At 38.1% G+C, this 25,878-nt stretch overlaps 1 protein-coding gene across 2 annotated transcripts in view; it reads left to right on the top strand.

The window, feature by feature from the left end:
* Positions 1-25,878, top strand: part of PDE7B (phosphodiesterase 7B) — a 165,140-nt gene that overhangs the window by 50,905 nt on the left and 88,357 nt on the right. The window contains exon 2 of one of the 2 annotated variants that reach the window (XM_079299224.1): positions 3,991-4,051. In XM_079299224.1, the coding sequence (XP_079155350.1) occupies positions 3,991-4,051 (61 nt within the window). Of the gene's footprint in view, positions 1-3,990; positions 4,058-25,878 lie in introns of both variants that reach the window. The other variant, XM_079299223.1, reaches the window with a different exon arrangement.

Below are 25,878 nucleotides of genomic sequence, written 5' to 3'. Positions count from 1 at the left end.
TATTGGAAGAGACACGTTGAACACCATTCTCAGCACATGCAGAACACAACACATTAGAGTGAAAAAACCTATAAATATGGTTCCTGCTCCAATAACCTTTTAAACTGGCTTTAAAAATTTGGTTATCTGCAGCTTAAAAAAGTAAAAATTACACACGCTCAAATTTCATGCCCAAAAATTTCTACTATATTTTTAAAACACTTCAAAATCTAACAAGATTAAAATAGTTAAATGCTAGATCAGTGTTAATTATATGCCTTTAATAAGTAGAAAATTAACATGCCACTTACTGCAATTTTCATTAAAAAGACTTTCAGACATTTACTTGCTGAATTTTGTCATAGAAAAGAGTTTAGACCCATTTATTTCAATTACTTGATTTGCATCTTCCTCCTTAAAATGACTAATGCATTAGTTTATCATATGGATAGAAATTGAATAGAATGACTTCAAAAAAACAGTTTTCCCATAAGTAAAATTTTTTCAAAACATTAAAAATGAAAACCCCCCCAACAAACTACGAACATATTCTGGCTGGGGTATATACACCCTGTTTATAGCTACGTGTCTCAAATCCTCAAATGCAGCTGGTGTGAGCCCAGGCATGCTGGAAATGGAATCCCAGCCTGTGAATGATCACGTAATACCAGGGAGGTAACATGAGATGCGTTACTGCATTAGCACAGAGTAGATTTTCCACCCGTTCTCTGTGTGAACTTTTTTCCTGCTAGTTATGCCCTGCTTTGTTGCAGTTTTACAGTGTTTTGGTACAGGGCTTCTGGCAGATGGCTGCCCATTTCCCTGTGTACTGCTCATAGTATCTTGCAAAGTGGTCATCCTTCCTGGGAGCACCATTCTGCAACAGAGCCTTTCTCTGTGGAACATGATGCCTGTGCCTTTCGGAGTTTCCCTTTTCTGACAAGTGGTACTGGGCCACCAGAGTCATCCAGACTGGTTTCAAGCTCTCCAATTTACTTACCTCACTGAGTTCTTGCCACATTTCTTCTGAATTCCATGTCCTTTTGTCCCTATTCTCATTTTTCACTCAGTTTTATTTTAAGCTCCACTTTCAGCTGCTCCATGATTCAGTCTCTTTTCCATGGAGGATGTGTAAGTTCCATTCTTGTTTACCACATTGAAGCTTGTGTAACAGGCTCAATATAATGGCATGCACATGATCTCAAAAAAGGGAGTAGAAAGTAGATAATTTATAAATTCATTTTCTTATATCAATATAATATTTTTCACATTTAAAGAAATGTGTTATGAACTGCAGTCTGCACTTCTATATGGAAATGCACTGTATTACTGAAAATATTATTAACTGAAAACACCTATGCTTACCTTTTCCAGAAAGAGAAAAAAAAACCAGTCTAGTCCAGAGTTCAAAATATATAGTTATAATATATAGTTATTCAAAATATATGAATGTACAATGAAGACTCAGAGGTTGAATTTTACTTATATTTGCCTGTTTCTTTTTTAAATCTGATCAATTCAAAACATGACAGTTCTTTTAAGACTTTCAACAACAAAAGCTCTCACACTTCAGGGAAATTGAACAGTGGTAGTGTTATTTTCAGCAGTGCTGCCTCTGTGAACTCACCAGCCCAACATCCAGATTTACACATGGCAGAGCCAGTCCAACCAATACTATACTAGGCACAGCCATGAAGCCCAGACTGAGATTTAAAATATCCCAAACTCAAGTATGTCCAAGGTCATTTCTCCCTCTCTCTCTGCTTTCTCACTGGTTGAAATTTAAAAATAGAATAACCAGCATTTAATGTAGATTCCTATTTCTTCTTCCTGATAGATTCTTTACCAACTCTATAGTCAACTTAGATGTTTTCAGGAAGGAATGAGCAGCTGCTGAAAGATTAGTTTGGAAATGGATTGGGTCTGGAGAGACTTTTGACAACATCTCACAGCACCAACCATGATGTACCAGCAGGCAGAACAAACCTAAACAGGAAAAGGAAGTAAGCCAGTCCAGGAAAAGGGCAGAGGAAGCTTATCCAGCCCTGGAAGGGATTCCTAGCATTTGTGGTAATGACCCAGTTTAATCCTAAAGATTGAATCCTGAAATCATGCCTCACTTCTTGTTCATGGAAAACATTTGCTAACAGCAAAAATGTGCAAACAACTCTATTCTTTGGATGAGCAGAAGTGAGTTCCTGCTGTATTTCTGTGCTATTTTACACTAGGTCTTTTTCAGATGCTCTGGGCAGTTTGGTAACAGTTTATTTTTCATTCCACTGACATGCACCTATGAACTTTTACTAGCAACAGAAGTTAAATTGCTGCAGAAGATCTTTCTCCTGGTATTTCCAGCTGCAGTGGTTGCAGTGAAAAATCTCCTAGGCTGACTATTGTAACATGATTTTCAACTGTTTCTGTGGACTGTAGGCATAAAGGGAATTTAGATGAGGCAGTGAACTTATATACAGTTATGTGAATCTTACTTGCAAAGTTTTCAAAGTTCATCCATCAGCACAATGGATCCCATGGGATGTAAGTTGGCTGTGGGGGATGTTAGCCATTTTCCCAATTTCATAACGCTGGGACTGGTGAGTATTGTTAGACATTGTAAGACACCATTTGCCAGCCTGAAATGTGATCTCTACATAAATATGTCTGGAAAATACAGTACCTTGGAGGGACTGAATTAAAAATAATCAAAGGTTTTCACAGAGCACGATAATTCCAGGGGTGAGGTGGGCAGTGAATTTTGACATTCTTTCTACCATCTGTGTTTGTCTAAGAGTGCTTTCTTGAGAAGAAGCAGCTGGAAGACTTCTGTAAAAAGATGCCTATATTTTAGCATTATTCTCAGAAAAGTAAATATCAAGTTTCTGTTTCTCCTGACAAAGAGCTGGTATAAGAGCATTCATAAAGTTAACTTTGAAATGAAAGGTGTTGTTTTTCAATGTTTCTGTAGTATGTGCTCCCACCTAGAAAAGTTAACACAGGCATCTGTTTGCTCTTTTTAGATGTACTGATATATGAAAAGACTCTGTGTGGGACTTTTGTTTGTTTATTTGTGTTTATTCAGTGTGAGGGAGGTGAAAAGTTTTTTAACAATAGTGAGTTCCAAATGTGTTGTTCATTTATGAAACTGCTGCTGTGTTTCATCTTCTTTGATGCTCTGAGGTTTTTTACTTACCTGATTTGTAGGTTTTAATATTTGCTGCAATGCCACCTTCATTATTGAAAAAAAAGGAAAAAAACCCCAGATCTAACAACTTCACCATAAGTGCTGAAAAGGAGGAAGTCCATAAGAGAGAGAAAGAAAGAGGAAGGGAAATGGACAGCTCTCAGTTATTTTTCCAAACTTTACTCACTCTGCTTTTATTCCTATTTGGTCATGGATGCCAAAACCATAAGTACATAGATAAGGAAGTAGAGACCACTTTTGCCTAGAAAATAAGAGGCTGTCCTTAAGCCCCTCTCATGAGCTTTGAGTGTAGTGATGCAAAACTGAATCTTTTATGTAGCATCTGAAGAAACCACTACTGAAATTAGTGGGATCTGTCCACTGATTGTCTTTAATTGAAGCTGGATCAGACCCATGAGCCACACCAATTATATTTCTCCTGGCAGCTAAACTGACAGGTGTGCCTGCATAAATTCAGAAATTGCATCTTGTGTTTGAAAACAACCTAACACTTCTGTTTTCTGAACATAATTCTAATGATGTTCCTTGACTGGAATATACAGGGAGACAATCATCCTCAATGATAGGGGCAGTAAGACATTACCTTGAGTTTTCTCCAGTGAACACCCTGGAGTACAATGTTGACTCACCCTGGCACATTTGCAAAAATTACTCTTTTTCTCAAACTTTATCTACTTGCAAAGATTTTCATTTTGATGTTTTTACAATGTGTCTTGAAAATATCTAGTTCCAAAACATAAAGAGGTATCAGAGGATGAGGACAGGAGTGCTATCACAGAGTCTTTAATGAAATCTATCTTTTTTTTCCCCAGAGGTGCGGAGAAATCTCATTTGATAGTCCTGACCAGAATGCCAAATGTGTTCGCATGCTAGGTAAGGGTAAGAATCTCTTTCCTTTTTTATTCAAGTGTGTGGGTATGGAAATATGTTTAATTGGGAATTTCTTCTTAAAAGTACTTGATAATGACCGTGATGATCCACAATGGCATTTGCATAGCTCATCCACCTGTAGTCCTCATGAATATATTCTTTGCAATGAACTTTCAATTATTTATACAAACTACATATATTCCAGTAGGGTCCATGTACTTAGCTGAAAATATAGCAGTACCAACATTGTAATTGGGAGCTCTGATGAGCTGAATTCCAGAACTCATATTCAGAAGCTGAAAAATCTGTATTTCTAAGGACAATACTAATTCCACAAGCATGTATTAAAAATCTCTAGAGCAGACCTTCAGCTGCATCATTCAGGGAAATTTCAGTCAATGTGGTTTTACGTATTTGCTCTGGTGTAGCTTTGTAAAAATTCATATTAAGTAGAAGTGTCTATTATTTAGAAACGACACAAAAATATTCTGCTATGTTTCATTAATCCCTGTGACCAATTTCATTGTGGTTTTTTTCATCTACAATGCTATTACTGCAACATTAACAGCATGGCTAGCATCACAGTGAAAGGCAAGCAGTAAGTGTATAGAAAACCTAAGACATAATGTTTACTCAGAAAAAAAAAAAATTAAATCACAGAACACTTGCAGGATTAAGCCTTAAATTCTGAAAACCTTTGACCTGCCAGGGAAGAGATAAATATATGCTGTAAATTAGAGTATTGCATCTAATAACATGAAGATTGAAATAGCCACAATTTTTTAAACTGCAACTGACAGTGTCTAGGAACTTAATTCCCATCTGGGTGCATAGCTGTGCTCTGTATTAACAGATTATGTGGTTTGTTGTTTATGTTCATTAAATCCTATTGTCACAACAGACTGTAATTGCTGCAGAGGAAATCTGTCATGCTTTTAGTGCACGGATCCCAACAGATGAACTGACACAATGGGCCATAATGATCTGTTACATCAATGATCCATGGTTAGAACTCCTTAATGGAGCAAGCTGACAAAGAAAGATACACTTGTGATCCTTTATCATGCCAATTACAATCTACATTGTAAATACAATTGAGTTCCTAATACTCTAGTTCTAAAGAAGTTATATCCATGCAAATGTTATTATGCATTAGGGGGAAGAATGGGGGATGGGAGAGAGGAGAGCAAAAAAACCCCTTCTGCACGGTTTGGTTCATCATTTCATTTGCCATTTTTAGAACAAGTCAGTCTAAAATTGAGAGTCCAAAATTGACATCCCTCTTAGTGCAAACAATTCTTTAGGAGAAGTGAGAAGAACAAGATCTTGTTTCCATTACATATGTTCCTATCTATGTCTTGTAGTATATGCATATACAAGAATTAGAACATGTGCTGTGCTGTGTAAGGAAACTGCTAGGAATGTAAAAATGACTCCAAGAGCACATGCCAAAGGTGTAACTGATTCTCAGAGGTTGCTGAGGTCTCTTGTATTAAAAAATATTTTGCCTGCTATTGTCATTTTTCAGTGTCACTAGCAAATTAAGGACTGTAGTGTTACATATAATATAGAATTTTTCATTTCACCCCCAGGTATTCCAAATCATACACAGAACTGAAACTGAAAAAAGTGCAATTTGTGTATTCCAGAACTGGCTTTGTAAGAGATGGGAAGAAGAAACTAAGAAATACAAACACAGCAGAAACTGTGGTCTCTCTCAGAGTGACTACTGGAGACATGCTCCATTGTCTCCATTTATCACAGAAATCTGTGTGGTTCTGGTAGTGCTGTGAAGCCAGAGGGTGTCCATTATGGAGACCTCTCTTTTCATACTGAACTTGTAGGGAAGAGCAGAAACCAGAAACTGCACAGCCAAAAAGGCCTAGAGACTTGGTGTTGAATGTGTCATGCATTGCCCTGCCCCATATTTTACAAGTGAATTGAATTTCCAAGAGAATGTAGCACAGTTTGTCACTGATCAAGGCAAAGCTGACATTATTAATGTCTGTGGGTGTAACCAGTGAACAAAGCACAGCATGCCTTCAGAGTGGGACATCTTTCTTGGCTGCTCCATCTTTGAAATATGCTGAAATTGTCGTGCTGTCATTTAATGTAGCAGTGACACGGTGCTGACAGAAATCTAGAGGGCAAGTCCCAACAACTACAAGAGGATAATTACCCTAGTAAGAAAGGAAACATAGGAGCCTGGACTACTGACTGTGTTTCTTCAGGGATCTTTGATGCAAGATCACTCCATATCCGAAACTGCAAATTATTGAGCTGTACTCTAAAATGGTAGTAGCTGGTTTTGTCAGAAAATGTCTGTATCTGCTTTATACTACTGGTTCTGGGCTAGCTTCAAATTTAAAGTTTTTTAGAAGTAATGCCAGGCTTGCCACTGAGTCCACATTCATTGAGGTAACATGGATTATGTGTATGAAGTTCTTTCTCTATGAAGGTTGAGGAAGAGGTTTGCAGTAAAAATCCTTCTTCCTGCTAGAAAACAGTAAATAATAGATAAAAATATGCCAAAATGCTTACAGTGCCTAGAGTGAAAATAGGTAATTTTCAAGGCACTGACTCAATATCACTCAACCCAAGATTAAGAGCATAGAATCAGCTTAATGCCTCATCTTTCAGCATCAATGATGGATATTTATAATTCAAGTGTAAAAAATAGCAAAATCAAATGGTCACTTAACAGTGTTTCCTGAGGATATAAAAGATAATACTATGTGCTCTGACGAGAATATGTTTAGTATTAGTGTAATTATCTGCACTGAATTCTTTACAGAAAATAATGTTCTCCCTCTTATTTTTTACTTAGTGCTTGTCTCTTTACACTTTTATCTCTGCCATGACTTAATCCCAGCTGGCAACTAAGCAACATGCAGCCACTCGCTCACTTCCCCCCTGCAGTGGGAGCTGAATCAGAATAAAGTAAACCTTTTGGGTTGAGACAGGAACAGCTGAATAATAAAAGACAAATAAAATATTATACTACTACTAATAACAACAACAATAATAGTGGTAATGAAAAAGAGGGAGAGGGATAAAACCCAAGAGAAACAAGTGATGCACGATACAATTGCTCATCAGCTGCTGGCCAAAGGGATCAGCAGCTCCCAGCCAACACACACACACACATACACACACAGAAACACAACTTTATTTCCTGATCATGATGCTGTATGATATGGAATATCCCTCTGGCAAGTTCAGAGTGCAGGAAACCAAAAAGTCCTTTAGAGCATGCTCTACTGAACAACACTTTAACATCAGTGTGTTATCAACAGTTTTCTCATACTGAATTAAAAACACAGCCCTATATACATTACAAAGAATAAAATTAACTCCATCCTGGTTAGGTTATACCAGTTAAAGCAGCACAACTTTGATAACTGTCACAGAAGAAAGTTGGTCAGTGGCCCACCTTAGCCTTTTGAGACCTGAAGTGCTCAGATCCTAAACATATCACGGCTTTCTTGAGTATGGCATTGGATAAGATTTTGAATCCTGCACATACATTGTCCTTTGAAAAATGGGGAGATAAGTGCTTCCTCACTTCTTAGGAAGAAGAAGAATAAATTTATAAGTACAATGAGAAGCTGAAGTTCTACAGTAATACAAGTAATGAAAATATCACACTTTCAATAGAACTGTATTATCAGAGGTTTTCCTTGAATCTCCAAGTCTGTCAGGAGATAATGGCAGATCATCAGCACTTCCAGGGCAAGGAAGAAAATCTGAACTGTTCTACTTAAATTGAAACTGTTATCAAGTTAGAGAGGGCATTTGGCTGTGAGAAAATTTTCTGATAATGCTGAACAGGATGTCAAAAAGCTTTTGCTTTATGCTGCATTATGAAAGTTAGAACCCTGGGCTCCTCATGCTCTTTACTATTAATAACTTTGACTCAAAAAATTGTAGTTAGCACAAAAATTGAGATTATAGATATGTACTCACTACATAGTCATCAGTCTAGTGATTTGTATTATGAAAGGCAGAAGGCAACTATCCTTCTCCCTAGAGCACCCACTGCTATTTTCAATGGCACAACCTGAGGTTAATTTTTCCCATATGCAGACATATTCTGGGCTCAAACATGACACAGTATCATATCATGCAGAGATAATTGGGTTAGTTTGCTGTGAAAATTGCTGGTTGGATGCCTAAGCTAATTACTCTGCTGGGAAGGATTTCATACGAGCTTGTAAGAGTCCAGAGTTAAGGCAACTTAACTGGTTCTCACCTCCTTAACTAGCTCAGTTAACAAAGTTAGCTCAGTAACATCTACATGGCAGAGCATTAAGTTTTAAGAATCTGTCCTGGAAAAAATAAGTTCCCATAGCTGGCTCTAGACTAGCACAGAACAAAAAGGTCTGACAACTAGAAGAGAAACTTCAAATATATATATATATATATATATATATATATATATATATATGTTTATACAGTATCCTTATATGCTGTATAGAAAATAATCAGTTGCACCCATCACAGCACATACAAAATTAAATTATCCCTTCACTTTAAGTCTGTTCAACCTGACTGATGATACTGAAGTAAGGGGGAGGGATGATAAGTGCAAATTATTCAGTTTGTTTCTCCAGCAAGCCATCCTTCACCACCAGATTTAGTCTTTACTCCTTAATGAAATGCTGGGCAGATTTTGAAGAAGTCACATCCCTTGTTGGCCAACTCTGCAGTCTGCAGAAATTCTTCCAGGGCAAATGTGAATTGCCCTCCTTAAGGAGCTGGTTAGTAAGATGAAAACACAAGCCTTCCAGACGCCCCATGGCAAAAGGCTGAGGTGCTTTCTTTTCATTACTGTAAATTCCAAGCAGACAGGAATGATGTGCCCGAGTTTTGTTTCCCATTTGGTGCAGACTTAGTCCTTGCAAGAGCAGACAGATGAATCCTTGTTTGGAATAAAAGTAGTTTTCTCACAAATATCCATTTAAAATTAAATAAAAACAGCAATCGAGACAGCAATTATTTAAAAAAATTGAGGTAGTGCCACCTTTTTTTTTTTATTTCCCAGACTAGTACATAACTTCAATGCTTTGAGGCAACAAACTTTTTCATATTCTAGCACGGAGAGGTGTCAATCTCCCTCATTCCCTCCCAAAAAGTGATTTTTTGTCATACTTCCACCATTTATTGCCTATGAAGAGTTACGGGTAAACGAACCGGCGTTTAGCCATGAAATTAGTTTCGTGGATCCAGCTTCAGTCTTGGTGGCTCTTTGCCCACAGCAGGAAACCACCACACATTTGAACAGAGTTGGCAGCCACAGCTTGAGTGAGAGAGACATTACTGGAATAACAACTGTGTTGAAAGCCAGGAGAGAGGGGCACTGGCAAGGCTCTGGTTGGCTGGTCCCTGCCTTATATAACCATTGAAGGCACCTTCACTTGTGGTAGAAAAAAATCTGTTACAACTTACTTTGCAAAACTTGATCAGGTAAGTAACCAAATAACTTACTGGGTAAAAGTACTGAAGAGTAATTAAATGTGTCAACTTGCCCTGCAGCAAAGGGATGAGAAATGAGGCATCTAGACAAATAGTTCTGCACTGGTGAAGAACCTGTGCATTTGAAATGTGACCCTATATCTCTTTCACATGCAAAACTGCTGCTGCAACTGATAGTCATGCATGAGCAATGGTGCTCTAAATAGCCAGATATATGGACTATTTATATCCCAGTCACTCGAAGACTTATACCTGCACTTGACCTTATGCAGACTTAGTATTTTATCTGTGCAAATGCAATGCTAATAAACAAATGAATTATTTTTTGTAAAATTAAGCAACATATTTATGGGGAGAAGGCCTAAAATCTACAGTGACTAGCAAGAAATCCATGCTCATAGCTGCAATGCCCATCAGGATTACTCAGAATTTCATAGCTGTCGGAAGGGAGAGGCTTAGGATGTCTGCTACAAAAAGATAGGCTTCTATTCCATGAGTAGCTTGCTACACAGGATGAAGAGAAGCAGGTTTTTTCCATTTATAAAGCAATGGTGTGAATGCATACAGAAAGATAAACACCATGTCTCCTTTTGATATCCTGTTAATGTAGATAAATTCAAAAATTAACATATAGGTCAATGCTTTGGGTTTGTCACTTATATTTCATATTACAACTGCCACTCTCTACCAACAATTTATTCTGATGAGAACAGGATTGTATAGATGGCATCTATGGAAATGTAGTTCTACCCAGCTGAGTAGAGATTTTCAAATAACTTCTAACACTTTTCCCTATTAAAACAATTTAAAAACAAGAATTAACTCCCGATACTGCAACTATGCTTGTAAATGAATTTTTAAGAGTGGATCCTCTGCGTCCTTACCACCACTGCAGCAGAGGCTAATTGCTCCTTCACGTCAGTTAAGCCCTGGAGCTGGCTGTGTCTTCCAGAAATGCAATCCATTCCAAATCTCACCTGTTGTCTCTGAGAGCGCCTGTGGCTCGCTGGCCATGGCACAGAGCAGGCTGAGGGCTTGGGGCATTCCCCGTGCTGGCCGTGTGAGGAAGGCAGGGATGCCAGCCTGCCTGCCTGGCAGTGCTGCTCGGAGACAGAAAGTGGCAAACCAGCGGGCACGGGGCCACAGCAGCAGCTCCTTTGTCAAGAGCTCTGTGGCACACACACGCCACCATTGTGCCACTTCATCACCGTGCCACGGCTTCAGGCTAAACAAGCAGCAACTCTTTGTCTTCACTAAGGTAAGATTTTTGCCTAAAACCACAAAGAATGTAAATATCCAATCCAGCTTTTACTTTCGTGGCTATTTGATTAATTTGGATAAGAAATTATTAAAAAAAATAAAATCAAACATTCAAATTTCTGATGCCCTAAGAATATTTTAAAGAGCAGTTCTCTAATAACATCTTATTATTCAAGTAATTTTAATCTAATTACTATTTTAGGTAATTACATAGGCTGGTAGTTGAGTGACAGTGACCACCTGTCTATCCTGTTCTGTCCTGTAAATCAGGTCAGACTGAAACTACTTCTCTTGCAGTATTCTACCTTCCAGAAGGGTGCTGAAGAACACAAAAACTGGCCTTGCCCTTGTGAGCATGCATATAAAACAGTTTTCTAAATTTTATTTAGGGTTCTTGGTTTCCTATTGCATAAACATTAACTTGAATCATATATAGTTTTATCCTGTGTCTGAACCTGGTGCAGGAAAGAGATGGGAGTGTCAGGGCACTTGTCAGATACGCAGTAATGAGGATTTGGCAGCATCTATATAATGTAAGCACAGCATGATGGCTTTCTGAAGAGGATAGTGTTACTGTGTTCCCTACGACTGCAAAAGCCATTCATTTGGACCAGGACACCCAGCTGAGATTAAAAACCTCAAGAGATGATAAAAAAATACTCTAGTCCCCCAACTAGAAATACCCCAAGCCCCTGACTCTTCAGCTTCTTTTTCTATCAAAAAGTTTTCTTGACATATCTGAGAATTTAGGAAAAATCTACAGGTTTCCAACTCCTATCCAGAAGTTGCACTCAAAGCATTGCTACAAATACCTTCAAATTCTAGCAGACTGCAAAGCCAAGTGTTTCCCTTTTATTCCAAAGTAAGTTGCAAACAGAAGGGTTGCATTCTGCTGCCCATTTATGTAATAATCTAGTGAGAGGTTAACCTTTTAATTCTGAACTTTCATCATCCTAAAATAGTTAAATCCCACAGCCTCACTTTTTTGTTGCCTGCAAAAATAAAGGCAACACCAGTTGGGATTAAATGCGCTCTGTTCCATCTAAGGACCCTGCACAAGGAAAAACACTGGCTATGACTCCAGGAGGATAAGAAATAGACCCCTGCATCTGGGGGAACCCACACATGTAAGACAAGAAGAAATCTGAATTATATTTCACAAACATTTCCTTTCTCTTTTTTTTTCTTTATTTTTTTTTTTTAAACTAAGCACTTCTTTGAAAAGCAGAGGAACAGTGGCTTGATTGATTTACTTAAGATGATCTCATATGTTGTTTCATGGTATTTGTCACATGAGTTATTGCTGATCCCCTGTTGGAAAATAGATTTCAAGTGCCTATTCACTCTGCTTCCTCACAGTTTGATTTTCCCTCATGCTTAACCTCGTGTCCAAACACGGACTGCATTCCCATAGTTTGCCATCTTCTTTGTCCAAAGTGTTATGTGTGGGTTGTGTTCACCCAAAGTACGTGCTGTACAGAAAATTGCTGTGACTAACCATACTGCTATAATAACATTCTCTCTAAAGGTGGGGAGGGGGGAAAGGAACTCCAAACTGGGGATGAAATTGAAGAGGAAAACACTTATTCACAGTTTTACATCAGCCATCCCTCCATGATAGCATACATATAATGAAATCTCCAGGGATAACTTTTCAAAATTAGATTTAAAAGGTTCAGATTTATAATTTGTGGTTTGATCTCATCTCTAGCAATTAATCTTCACTACTTTAATTATTACTTGGTGATACCTTGAAATTGCAAAGTCTCTGCAATGTCCTACAGACTATTGTGTAGCTACCCTTATAAGAGTGATTTAAGTCTAAGAAAGCCACGGAATTCCTGTGCTTCCAAGCACTCAGTTCCTGACTGTACATGCTCATAAACTTCTCAGATTAAGAAGGCATTTATTCTTCTCTGTGTGTATTATAAGGATATCTTGTATTCTGGAGCTGTTCTGAAATGTTGTTAATAATTTCACCATTCTTACTGAGAATTGGCAGCGTAATATTTGCAGGAATTTTTTTCACCTCTAGTATTAGAAAAAAAAAAGCAACCAAATCATAACTCTGCTGTTCTTTTGCCTGTTTAGCTGGGTAACCAGCTTTCCTTGATAGCTTTAGCTTTTTTTTCCTTTTTAAATTTTTTTATATTAAAATATAATTTCTAAATATAATCTGTTGTCTTCTTGTACATCTCATACTTCTTAAAGCATTTAGTTGCTTTCTTAGATCATCTGTTGATCATCAAACTATTTAAGCATATATTTAGATATTCTCACTGCGGCCAAAAAATGGGGAGATTGAAATAAGTTTGCATGTCAGGGTCAGTCACAGTGTCTAGCACTGTGCATGCTCAAGCACTGGTCTGATGCAAACACTTGAGGCTCTGGGCTTAAGAAATCATGGAGTGTGACTGTGAACACTGGTAGTAAATGATGGAAATTCTATTTAGCAACAAGAAACGGAATTTCTGAATCACAGCTGGCTATGTCAAGAAATTAATGTGTTTCTTACAGAAAAGTTCAGAGAGTTCTCCTGCTGGAATTCCCTCACAGGACATTCTTCTCACTCTGCAGAGGAAATAATGCTGAAGACAGCTGGGATGCAATTCATCTTAGCAGAAAGTCTGTAAACATCTGTAAAAAAAACTTCCATTTAAAAGTCTACAGCCATCATATAATAACCCCTTTTGCAGCAGAAAATAACAAGAAAGAGATGCTTCCTTCAGACTTAGATCATTGCAAAATAGTTGTCTAAAACTGGTCTGAGGAATCCTACTCTCCCCATTTAATTAAGAAACTGTAATGTGGATGTGAGCAGTTCGAGGGGAATAATCTTACTACTCCTGGAGTACAGATAATGTTTTTTATGACTTTCAAAGCTCTCAGGTTTAAAGTTGAGGAAATAATAGAAAAATAGGCTAATCAACCTCATCTGAAAGGTTTGTGTTTTTTTTAACATGAGCCAAGTCTCAAATTTTCTGGATATTTGTAGAGAAGTATATGTGGGAAATCGTTTTTATTAACTGAATTCTTTTCCTCATTGCTTTTGTGAAGTCTTCATTTCTCCCTCTCTCTCTTTGACATAGCTGCAGGACCTTTTCTGACATCTGAATAGCTCCTGAATTTGAGTTGAATAAAGTAAATTGAAAACATGACAAAGGATTTTTCAAATGCTTAAGGGATCCAGCACGCTGTCCCATGGGAAGAAAATTTGACTGTATCGTGAAATCTTTAGATATGAAGCCTAAATTCTGCCATTATTGTGTCAAATATGGTTTTGATTTTCATAAATGTAAATATCAATCCACAGTAAAATGTTTATGGACGGTACTCTATAGCTCATTTTTATAAAGAAAGTGTACACATTAGTGTTTCAGATCATATCAGCAGTGTGTTCTTGAGATCCTATCCCAACATACTGCAAATTCTGGTTTGCCTTATGGGGCAGTCTCGGAATAGACAAACTGGACAACTTTCACATGAAATAGAGGAGCAAGCCCTGTGCTCTGGGAGCACTTCTAGCTACTGCTAGACATCTAACCCATGGACATGGATTAGAAGTAGTCCAAACAGAATCCTCCAAGCATACCCAGTACAGACCTGTGGGCCTCCACTATGGCTGTTTAACTCAACCAATTTGCTCTTCTTGTGCCCTGCTTCTCTGAACCTTGTCACTGGGGCTTCAACTCAACTCTAATATGCAGACATCTGTAGCTACAACTTACCTTCAGGACCATTCAGCTCAGTTAAGATTCAACTGAGGATGTTTAGGATGTATTTAATTCATCATTTATGATGGTTGTGCATGTTTATCGTTCACCTTCTTCGAGTACACATGCCATCAATTAGTGCATGCAACCTATAACTTTATCAGGTATCTGTCTTATACAATCACATGAGGACAGCTTTATGGGGAATGGCAAATTTGATTTAGTCCAATGAGAAATTTGTCCTTTTTGAAACATAAGGTAAAATGATTTTTAAGTCTCGATCACATTTTCACATTGAGCTTATAGATTAGTACAGAGCAAATTTAATTTAACAACTAATTTAAAGGAATTATTCATATTCCAGAGTCTTGTTTATTGACATACAGTAATGAGATCCTCATATTTTATTCATGCATACATAGGAAAAATTACAATTGGGGTATCTTTTTGTTTTATAACAGAAAATGCTAATGAAAGGACTCAGAAATACTAAGATCACACACTTTATTAGTAGACCTAGAAGAAAGCAAGGATTAGTGGACTAGAATTGAGTTCTCCATCTGAAAACTGTGCAATGCACTGGCAGCAGAAATGTATAATATGATCATATGAAGAAGTATATTACCCTGCTGACAGAAGAAGGGACAGTTCCTTTAAGTGTCTTTTCAGACAGTTAGATAACAATATGTGAAGATAGCCCCTACATATATATATATATATGTGTGCATATATATATTTGCCCTAATATTAATTTTGTTAATAAATAATTTATGAACATACTCTTAAAAAGAAGCCTGTGCATTTCCATCCCATGAACTATATTTCAGGTTCCTACAAAAGCAGAAAGAGAAATTTATAGTTAAAAATGACTGCCAAGTCCCAGAATGCTCTGGAACTTTGATGGTTGAGACAGGCATTTGTCAAGAGACAGAAATTTTACTTCCCTCAGCTCTAACTGCCCTGTGAAGATTTTCTAACAGAACTTAATTTTGTTAACTATTGGTATCTGAAGCTTTATATTTACAAACATGGGGCAGTATCTGCAATACAGAAACATCATTGTTAAACTGGTATTATTTGGCTTTGCTTTGGGAACTTCAAATAGAGCTGCCAACACACTCACCAATCCTGTAAATATTCAATTAAAATCACCATGGAACTTCTCCTATGGAAGGAGTTGTGAAAATGCAAATGTTAAGTTAAGGGGTAGCATAAATTATTCGAGTCCCCAGCTGGCAGCTACATGATGTAACAACAATGGCAGTCACTGACAGAGTTCTGCTGGAAAGGGAAGATGAATGGCAGATGCCTCATTGTAATTTCTTCTTATCAGCAGGGAGTGTAACAACAGACATTAATCCACTGGTCCATCACAGGTAATAATATGTCCAAGGAGCTACCACATTAAAGGCACAAGTGCAATTGCTGCCATTGTCTATTTGTCCAAGAGAGCTTTTGAGGCAAGTGCAGGTCATAAGACTTAAGAAGCCAAAAGAATCCAAATTTGTATTACTTTAATTATTAACATATTTCACTTTTCTTAAAAAAAAAAAAAAGGAATGGAAGCATCATAAATCATTATGTCAAATCTCATTTATTTTCTGTTGTTTGCGAACAAGACTCATAGCTTTTGAAGTCTATGTATTATTTGTTTCATGGGGGAAAATGACATTATAATAGCCCTCAGAACAGTTTACAGAGAAAATGCTGTTGGTTTTGGATATTTTTTTATTTTAATCCAAACCAGTTTCTCTGTGCCATGAAGGAATCTGTGTTTGGTTTAGGCAGAACCATCTTAGATACCACAGTTGCTTTAAATTGTGCAGCTCTTTGAGACAAAACAAAAAGTCTCTTGATAATTGATGACTGAATAAACAAAGAGGAAACTGGAGGCAGATGTTTGTTGGAAAGCTTTCTGAAATCCTAGAATGGGATGGGGGAGAGTTTGATTTTGATTTTAATCAGAAGCACCACAATTCTCTCTTCACCCTAAACATTTCCTACTTGGCATTGTTTGTTCCTAATCTTCATTTGGGGACAATGTTGCTGATGTTCAATTTTAAGTGAATTTTCAGTAGTAGACATAGAAAGGTTTTAGGCTGGCAGCTGTGCAGCCTCAAGCCCTCCCTCTGCAAAACAACATAAATCCCTCTGACAATGTCCTGCCAGAAATCATCTTCCTTGAAATGGAAAGATCATCTGCAGGAATTGCTACGCTACTAGTACCTTTATCCACCTGTTTTTTATATTCTTGCTGAAGCTGCCTCGAGAATAACAAGATGTGATGCAGGATCTCATATGATGGACATATTTAATCCCCTTGGTGGGAGCTACAACAGAAGTACAGGTTCACATAGGCAGGGCCCATCATTCAGTTCTGTCTTCCTTTTTGCTGTCACTCTGCCCTCTTTCCCACTAAAAAACTTGCCTGCTTTTGATAGCAGGTGTACACCTAAGCTGGCTGGAAGAAAAATTTCTTCAGAAATATTTGACTAAAATCCTGAAATTATATCTTAAAATTACATTTCAGATGAGAACTTGAGACCCAAATCCAATATCTTTTAGTGAAATCCTTTGGCTGGTAACAAGCCTTAGATTCAGACAAGTTGATGTGGTGTTTAAAAGGCAGAGTTGTCAAAGGTTTGCGTGCTTCAGTCTTTTATGTGGGAGGTGCATCACTGTGTGTCTCACTGAGTTACTCCAGCATATGACTGGAGTCCCTGGTGACAGCTCACAGCAGGTTCAGCTTGCCTGAGTAACCTCAGTCACAGAAGAAAATGGGATAAAGAGACAAACATGTGGGGGTTCACCTGAGGAATGCCTATAGCATCTGTGAATCCATTATTTACAGATGAAAACTGTAAATGAAACAAAATTTCATGATGAAATTTCATTTGTGGAAGAAAATGAGCACCAAATCACTCTGATAAATAGAAAAAAATCCCTGTGGAATTCAGGAATTTTTTTAATAAAAATAATTTTTACCCAACGTTTAAGGTTCTACCATGTTTCCTTATTGAGCTTGCTCACTTAGAGATAATAAGTAAGTGACCCAGCTTTGTGGTAGTAAACTAACCTGACAGAAAGGAAGATGAGTTGGACTAACACAGTGACATGGATGGCTTAATGGGAGGGATGGAGCTGATGTAGTGCCTGTGTTAGCTGTAGATGTGCAGTTTGTGCTTTTGTGCAGTTTGTGAGTGTCCTGCTCACAGAGGAGCTGTCTGATTGAAAAGATATGAAATTCTGCACTTAATGCCCTCTGCTCACTGATCCTGTGGCATCTCTTTTGTAAGAGCAGTTGTTATAGTACTGTAAAACAGGACTTCTTCAGTTTTAAAATAAATAAGTCAGGAGTTTTATCCTCTTTAATTGTCAGTGCAATGTGTAGCAACACATGGCTCTAAATTGGATTTAATTTGGCAAGGGATGAGAATGAAGGAGGGTTTTAGTCATCTTCCCTCTGTTTCAAGTTGGCCAATGCAACACCTGCTCCCACGTTCCAGGCTGTTCTCTCCCATGAGTGCTGGTGCACAAACACTTGCCAGTTACCCTTTGACTATGGCAAAAACAAACAAACAAAGGAGCTGTTTTTAATCAAGTTTCTGAAGCCAGACCACCAGAATGAATGAATCTTTCTTGGTAGAACAGCTCTTTGTCTATATTTTCCTTGTCATTATAAAGCTACCCTGAAGTGTTGGCTGGTGTGTAATGCAAGACTTTGTGGCAAGTTATTTGTAATTTTTCTGAGGCAAAACATCACAGCAATTTGAGCCTGAATCTGCCTCAGAAGTGCAAATGTCAATTCAAATGGGGAACTCAAATATGTATCCACGAAATAAAGCAGCAACAGTGGAACAGGAAAACTGCAGGTTCAGTCTTTTAAAGTTATTAAGTATTGAAATAGTCAGTCCAGTTCCAGTGGGACTTTGAAAACATCTGTATATAGCTTATCAGCCAGTTAGAAAAAGAATATGAACAAACTGATTATAAACAGTCCCGATTCACTTGAGGACTCTTAGTCATTTCATTTGGCTCACCAGCACCTGAACCAATTTTTGACCATAGAGAGCTACTGTAAAGCAACTTTAAAATTTAAAAAAATCTTAAATAAAGAAGTCTGACTTTAAAAGCCAAAAACACATCAAATTTTAAAATTACAGCTTAATCTGTTCCAGCTAAAATCACACACTACTGAAGAGGCACTCCTAAACCATGGTCTCTGGACAAGATGTACCCCATGGAAGTCATGTAATAAAATCCAAGGAGAAGACTATGAAGTTCAGACAAGACTTCCATTCTCCCTCATCCTAGGTGCATGTCATAACCACCACAGTACAAACCCCTTTCACTCTTACACACACATACACAATGAACCTTGAATTCTTTATTGCATAGACAGGCTGTTCCTGCTCAGTACACCTAATGCTGTAAGGTGTTCTGCTAGGAGCTACAATTTGTGCTCCCCCGGCAGACAGTGACATTTAACCTGCTCCCCCAGTTTATGGATAATCCTTATAATTGCTAAACTGATATGTAAATTGCATGCTCAGTTTTATTTTTATATAAAGAAAAGCCATCCCTTTTCCTCTTGGTCCTATTTTGTAGTAGTCACCACTGGAGCTTGTGATGAGCTGTACCTGGCAGGTACTGAGAGCAACAACTGGAGTGAACACAAGGGAACTCCAGAAAAATTGTTTCTTTTCTGAGGGAAAAAAATCTGGATGAAAATAGAATGGAAACATGAAAGCAGCAGGGGCTTTTGAGCTTTGCCTCAATCTGAGGCTCTTTTGAGTACACTCAAAATCTTTCCAGACACCAACTCGGTTTTAAAGTTAGAAAGCAAAGCAAGAAATTTGCAGCGGGCAGAGTGTTGAAGCATTTTCAATGTCAAACAAAAGTGAAATGGGAGTTTTCAGGGTCTTATCCTTGGATGTAAGCACAAAATCCTATTTGAAATTCCAAAATCCCAGTTCAGGAACATTTTTTGGATCCAGTCCATAACATCTTGATGACCTATACCCTGTTTTTGCATTCATTAAGAAAAAGAAATTGATATATCTCATCTGTAATACACATACATAGCAGCTGTAGGCTGCTTCTAATCATCAACATTCTTTAATTATTAACAAAATTTTTATTAGCTATGAGTCAAAAGCCTATTTTTTTTCTGGCAAAGAGCTGGGAATGGAATTTTTCTTTGGGACAGTAGATGTTTCTAAAGCATTAACCCAAGATTCAAATAAGACATATATATTAAGTGCAAATATCAGGTTAATTAGAGTATTATATAGCTACATTAATAAATAAATAATATATATAAAACAGCCATTTCTATTAATGAATATCCCAAACAATTCTGCAATGAAGTTCATGCCTTCTTTTTCCAATTTATAATGACTTTTCTTATTCTAAGACAGTACAAGATGCTACTGTACAAACTACAGCACCTTCTAATCTATTCTTAGGAAACATTTTATTGGTAACACTTTTTGTTCCAATAATGGTTTTCAGTCTTTGTTGCTTATGGGATCTAAGGCTAGTCAGAAAGTGAATGCTTCTCTCTTTGTGGAGCATATGTGGAATGATCCCTGTATGTAAAGCCTTTTTTTCCACAGTGCAGGATATTTCCGTCCTTGTAATTTGCAACCATTGCCCTAACAAGAACCTGGAGTAAAATAAGTGCAAAGCATGAATATGATCTGAATATTTCCTGTATGCATTTGCTGCTTTGTCTCTCACATAAGAGATTTCCTTTGGCTTCCCCAGCTATGTTACCACACACTACAAAGGAGGAAGTGCAATGAATGCAGTTGGCTTATTCCCCCCAGGAGTTCCCTCTGGTAGAGTGTGTCAAAGTACTCCCAGCCGTCAGTCTGTCAGGTCTGCTCGGATGTTTTGGAAGACAGCGTGCTCTGAATGGGAATGTAACAATAGCAGGCTGATTTTCAGCAGCCAGCACTGATAACTCTGATAAACAGTCTTCTTGAGGTAAGAAGTGACGCATATCAGAGGTTCCTGCCTTAGATGCCAAGGTTATTCGTCATGTAATTGGATATTGTTGGAAAAAACCATAATTAACCTAGACTTAGAGGCATAAGGCCATCTAGTTGATAACATGTGGTCAAAGATAATTGTTTGCTGCTGAACCCACTTTAATCTTTCCTTTTCATTTACTTTTAAGAGATGTGACCTAACCAGGTCTTACTTAAACAAAGCTACACTTACTGGCTTCATGACTGTTGTTAAATTACAGACCTGATGCTCTTGGCGTTTCATTTTATGGTGAGGTAAAAACTTAAGACTCTCCTAAATCAGAAGTCCAGGAAGTTATCAGTTGACAAAAGCAAGGAACACGTAAGTTACATCTCCCTGTGCCTGTGGGTGTCTAGTTCTAGCTCCAGCCAACAGAGAGCAGCTGCAGTGAATACCCTCCACCACCATCAAGTTCTCTCTACTGTTGTCTTATTTCATTTTTCAGGCAGAAAAAATTCCAACTGATGTACTTGTGGAGTTCACTGTTAATTGTGCCTGAATTTGCCACTTTCAGCTCACCCTGGGCTGTCACGAGACCTAGGCAGTCTGCTGCTTCTGTCCTCACCAAACCCTGATCCCTGCTTTTGCTCTACAGCCACCCACCCAGCCACCCCTCTCCAAAAATTGTGTTGGTGCTGAGTCCCAAAGGTTCCTCTGGAGTTGTAGTGGAGGTTTTTATTCCAGGGCGCATTGACTGATGGTAGGAGGTGGGTGGTTTGGCTGCAGCTATTAGCTCTCTGGTGGGCTATCTGCTACTTCCAGGATGTCAAGGACTATCACATGGCAGGTTTTAGTTCCTGCCCCCAGGGAAAAAACACATGGAAGCTTGTGAGGTTGTAACAAAGAAAGTAATTCCTGTGGCTCAGGCCAGCTGCAGATGCCAGCAGCCTTCTCCTTCTCATCTCTACCACCAGAAAATTGATACACCTCCTCTGCTTCAATACTTTGCTCAATTATGTAACGGGAATTCAGACTCCCGACCAGGCTCTCTCTCTTTCATATGCTAAAACTCACTTTTGTGTGTCTCTTTATAAACATCCTCAAACCATCCACATGAGCATTACAAAAGCTTCATCAGTACAAATCCTAGAAATCATACACACTACCTTTTAAGATAGATTTCTGTTTGAACAGCCTCTCAGTTACCAATTTGCTTTCTCACATTCCTGACGTGGCAACCATACATTATACTTTCTTCCCTAAAGGCTGCACAAATAAATGAAACTTTGGCTTTTCTCCAGATATTTTCCCATTGTTAACAGGAATATCTGTTTTTAGACCCTTTCCCGTTTGTCCCTAAAGGTAGTCTTATCTTCTGGATTCATCAGTAACACTTTGTTACTGATGTGGAACTCGGGCTCTTTGAGGTAGCCTTTCCTGTAATTACTGTTTCTGTCATTAACTGTGCCCTAAAACTTGGCCTATCTAAATGGGATTTTTTTTATTTCCTCAGGCTTATATAGGGGAAAAAAATAATCAAAATCTAGTGGAGTTATTTGAAGGTATTTCATTTAATTGTCTCATCATTATGGAATAGCTGTTAATATTTGTAATGTTTTTCCATCATTGGCTGAATATAGAAATAGTAAACCCTGGCTGAAGTTCTAGATTGTTTTGGATGAGTCAAGTGAGGAAAAGTTTGTAAGAAACTGGTACTGAGCCAAAATATCAAGATTCATTTATTTCCTAGGCTTGTTTAGTCATGTTTTATGCATAGATCAAACATACAAAATAAATTTACAAAAGAAATTATGGAACTTTATAATAAGGAAACTCCTGGTTCTGAAGTCTTTAACTATCTTCTCGCACTCTATCAAATTACTGCTTAAGAAGGAGTTTCATACTGGGAAAGGAAAGAAAGCAGGAGACAGTAAAGCACAGAAAGGCCTTGGTTGAAGAAATGGGCAATCTCAGCACTAAAGAAGGAATTGTTATTGCACAACACTGAGGGCAGTAAATTCTCTTCACAGAGATCCCAGTGATTGGCCAGGGGAGCAGTGTGCTTTCTCCTTACCTCTTTTTTACCTTTATATGTCCACAGTAAGAATGTTTATATCTGGGGCTTTGTGGCACTCAACAGAATGACACAGGCATTTTGACAGCTCTTTTCACCTCTCAAAAGAAAGTGTGGCAATGTAAATACCTCCCATGAACCAAATAAGCTGTTTCTGTTGGTTAACTGGAAGGTACCCAAGGATGACTAGTTCAAGGGTTTTCTCCTCTGTGAGGAGGAATAGTAATGAGAGAGGGTAGTAAGACTGAGAGGGCTCGCATGTACAACAAATCAGACATCCAGTTCATGTCAGGTTTAAAAGCTGACAGTTCTGATTATGTAATAATTATGGAAATTTTAAAACACTTAATTGTAACTCTTGTAGAACCTTAATTTTTTAACAATAATTATAGGTAATGCAGCTACAGGTGTAGAGACATTGTCTGATATTTACATTTTTAATTCTAAATGTTCTAGAAATGCATGTTTGGGAGTGGGAGTGCTGGCTTGCCTTGCTATGTCTGCATTCATGCCTACTCCACATACATGGGTATTAGAGCGAATACACGTTTTCTAGAAAATAAACCAAGCTCATTCTGCAGTACTAAGCACATGCAAGGTACTACAATGTATATGTAAAAGACATTTTACATGGTATAATAGAGAAAAATCACTAAATTGGACATGCTCTGAGAATGCAGATAATATTCCATTACACAGGAGGAATTAGTCCAGCCAAGAAACATGATACCACACATTTTAAAAGGCAATTTGGCTCTTTAAGGAATGATGAGACCTTTTCCTCAGCTGTATCTTTTCCATCAGCTATATCTTTTCCATCATAACTTAAAACCTGAGGCTATGATTTTATGATACCAACATGCAATACGTTAAAGAAATACACTTTCAGTGACATGATATATATTAATTAGTTCCTGAAAATCAATTATTTTTAGATGCTTCTAACTGGATTTTCTGGAATCAGGACATACAAATCAGCAGTCTCTTTGGGAACCAACTTCTAGGTTTTTCAATTAATGGATGCATAATGAGAAGGGATTTCATACATTTAGATGCTTTTTAACATAGTACAATTGGAGGAGTTTTATGTAAATTCTTTGCAAAATTTAACCAAAAAAAGCGACTTCAATAATGTGGAAAATGGCACACATTAAAGAAATGAACGAAAACTGCTTACAGATATTTAGAATAACAGCTTCCCAAAATCTATGCTCTTCTCATAAGCAAGACACTGTTATTTTCAGATGGGATGGGAAGATTTTCTTCCCACTCAAGGCCACGCACATCCAGAATGGAGAAAACACACACAGGAATTTCTGCCTCCCTTTCCTACTGCTTCACAGCTCTTCATCCAGTGTAGCTCATGTTGGAACACATTTAAGTGCTGGCTCCTCTCAGAGATTCACATCCCTTCACTTACTGTGTAGAGCAAATTGGCTCACCTCAACAGCAATAGCACTTTTTTGGTATTTAGGTGAGAAGGCAAGCATTTGTTGCAGCTGATTTCAGAGCTGCAACACGCAGTGCTGGTGGTAGGGCAGGCAGAGAAATTTCTGAGCAGGTCTCACCTGCAAAGCCTCTCAGCCTCCAGCCACAGCTTTGCCCAGCTTGGACCAGGCTGCATGTGTGGGCTGTGCCCACCAGCTGCAGCCCTTCAGCTGATCCACCAGTCGCAACAGGACTAAAACAAAAGATAAATTAGGTAAGCAGTCTCCTCTCTGTTAAATTAAGGGAAATGACTCCTCACAAATCAGTTACTTTATGCATATGGCTTTTGTTACTTGTCACAATGACAAATGATTCTTAGAATTAGTCTTTATCCCACTGTTCTGCCCAGAATTGGTCTTTATCCCACTTCTCTGACCAACATATTGGTTTGGACACAACATTATTTTAAATGTTTTGCTCATGATCTATTCAGGTTCCATAGACACAAACACCATTTATATCTGACCTTTTTCAGTCACTTCTGTCATGGGTGAACAGCAGAGCTTACAGCTATTCCTGTAATTTGCAACTGTACCCCCACCTAATAGCCCAGGTGTTATTGGCAAGACAACAGAAATAATCAAACACAAATAATCAAGTTACTTTGAGCAACAAAAAAAAAAAAAAAAAAAAACAAACCAAAAAAACCTTTTATTCATAATAAAAGCAACTGAAGATGCAAGACACTTTCTGTCAATCATAATTACCCAACCAGAACTGGGCTGGACAATGAGATGACAATAACACCTCTTGAACACTGTGCCTGCTGAGGGCTTTGGGGGTGGTTGCAAGCACTTCCCTCCCTCCCTGCACACACCTGGCAGGGAAAGGCTTCTCACGTGTCCTTCCCAGCGAGACGCTCAGGTTAGCTGGGGACACAGCACTCTGCAAGGTCATGCCAGGCTGCCAGTGCTATCTGGCATGACTCACAGACATTGCAAAGTGATGAACTCCTACTCGACTCCCTGGGAAAAACAGCACCATATCTGAACCTGGCTAACAGTGTTACATTTCAACATGCATTTGTTATTGTGCTGGCTTGCCAATTGCACTTGTGCCCTGAGGGTGACTAGATAGCTATAAATCTTGATAGTCCAGAATCACAGAGCCACAGAAACATTTAGATTGGAAAAGACCTTTTAGATCATCAAATCCAGCTGTTAAACTGTATGTATACAACTATGTTTGAGACAGATTCTTCAAAATGGATATGTTTAGGAAGAGGTGTAAGGTCTTTGCTATTACAGTGTACTGAAGGTCTATTATTTCTAACATTACTTTCTTCCTTTCAAAAAAGGTAACACTATTCCCATGTTATCCAAAGATAATAATTACATGTATACAGTGTGACAGATGCTACAAAAAACTTAGTTCTGGTTTCCTTATCAACTATCACTATTCAGTGCAGCATGGTGTTTTTTCAATTTACATCCCTGGACTTCTTGATAGAGGAGGCAAGAGAAAAACAAGAAATAGGGTCTAGATTTCTTCTCCCAGCTCTCAGCTGTCTGACATTGCCAACCATAGAAGGAGGAGTAACTCCAGGGTTTAGGCAGCTTAGATATAACCAAAGTTATTCAAAGTGATTTCTTAGTATCACATAGGCATTGCAGCAGACCAGAGAGCTGAATTTGTATCTGCTCTGGAAATAAGTAAATTACTTTTTAAGAATATGTGTAATTCGTGACAGATCTTCTGGATACTCTTCAGGTGACTTCTGTAGAGATGGAAGGCCATTAGGAAAGCACAGCTCATTTTCTTTTTTTTCCCATAAGGATTATACGTAGGAGAGGGGAAGTGAACAAAATGCCCCAATACGGTGGAACTCCTTAAATAGGAATAGA

This window comes from Erithacus rubecula (genome assembly GCF_903797595.1).
Source record: "Erithacus rubecula genome assembly, chromosome: 2".
NCBI classification, from domain to species: domain Eukaryota; kingdom Metazoa; phylum Chordata; class Aves; order Passeriformes; family Muscicapidae; genus Erithacus; species Erithacus rubecula.
The sequence above is the reverse complement of the archived record's forward strand: the minus strand, read 5'-3'. Positions and strand labels throughout refer to the sequence as shown.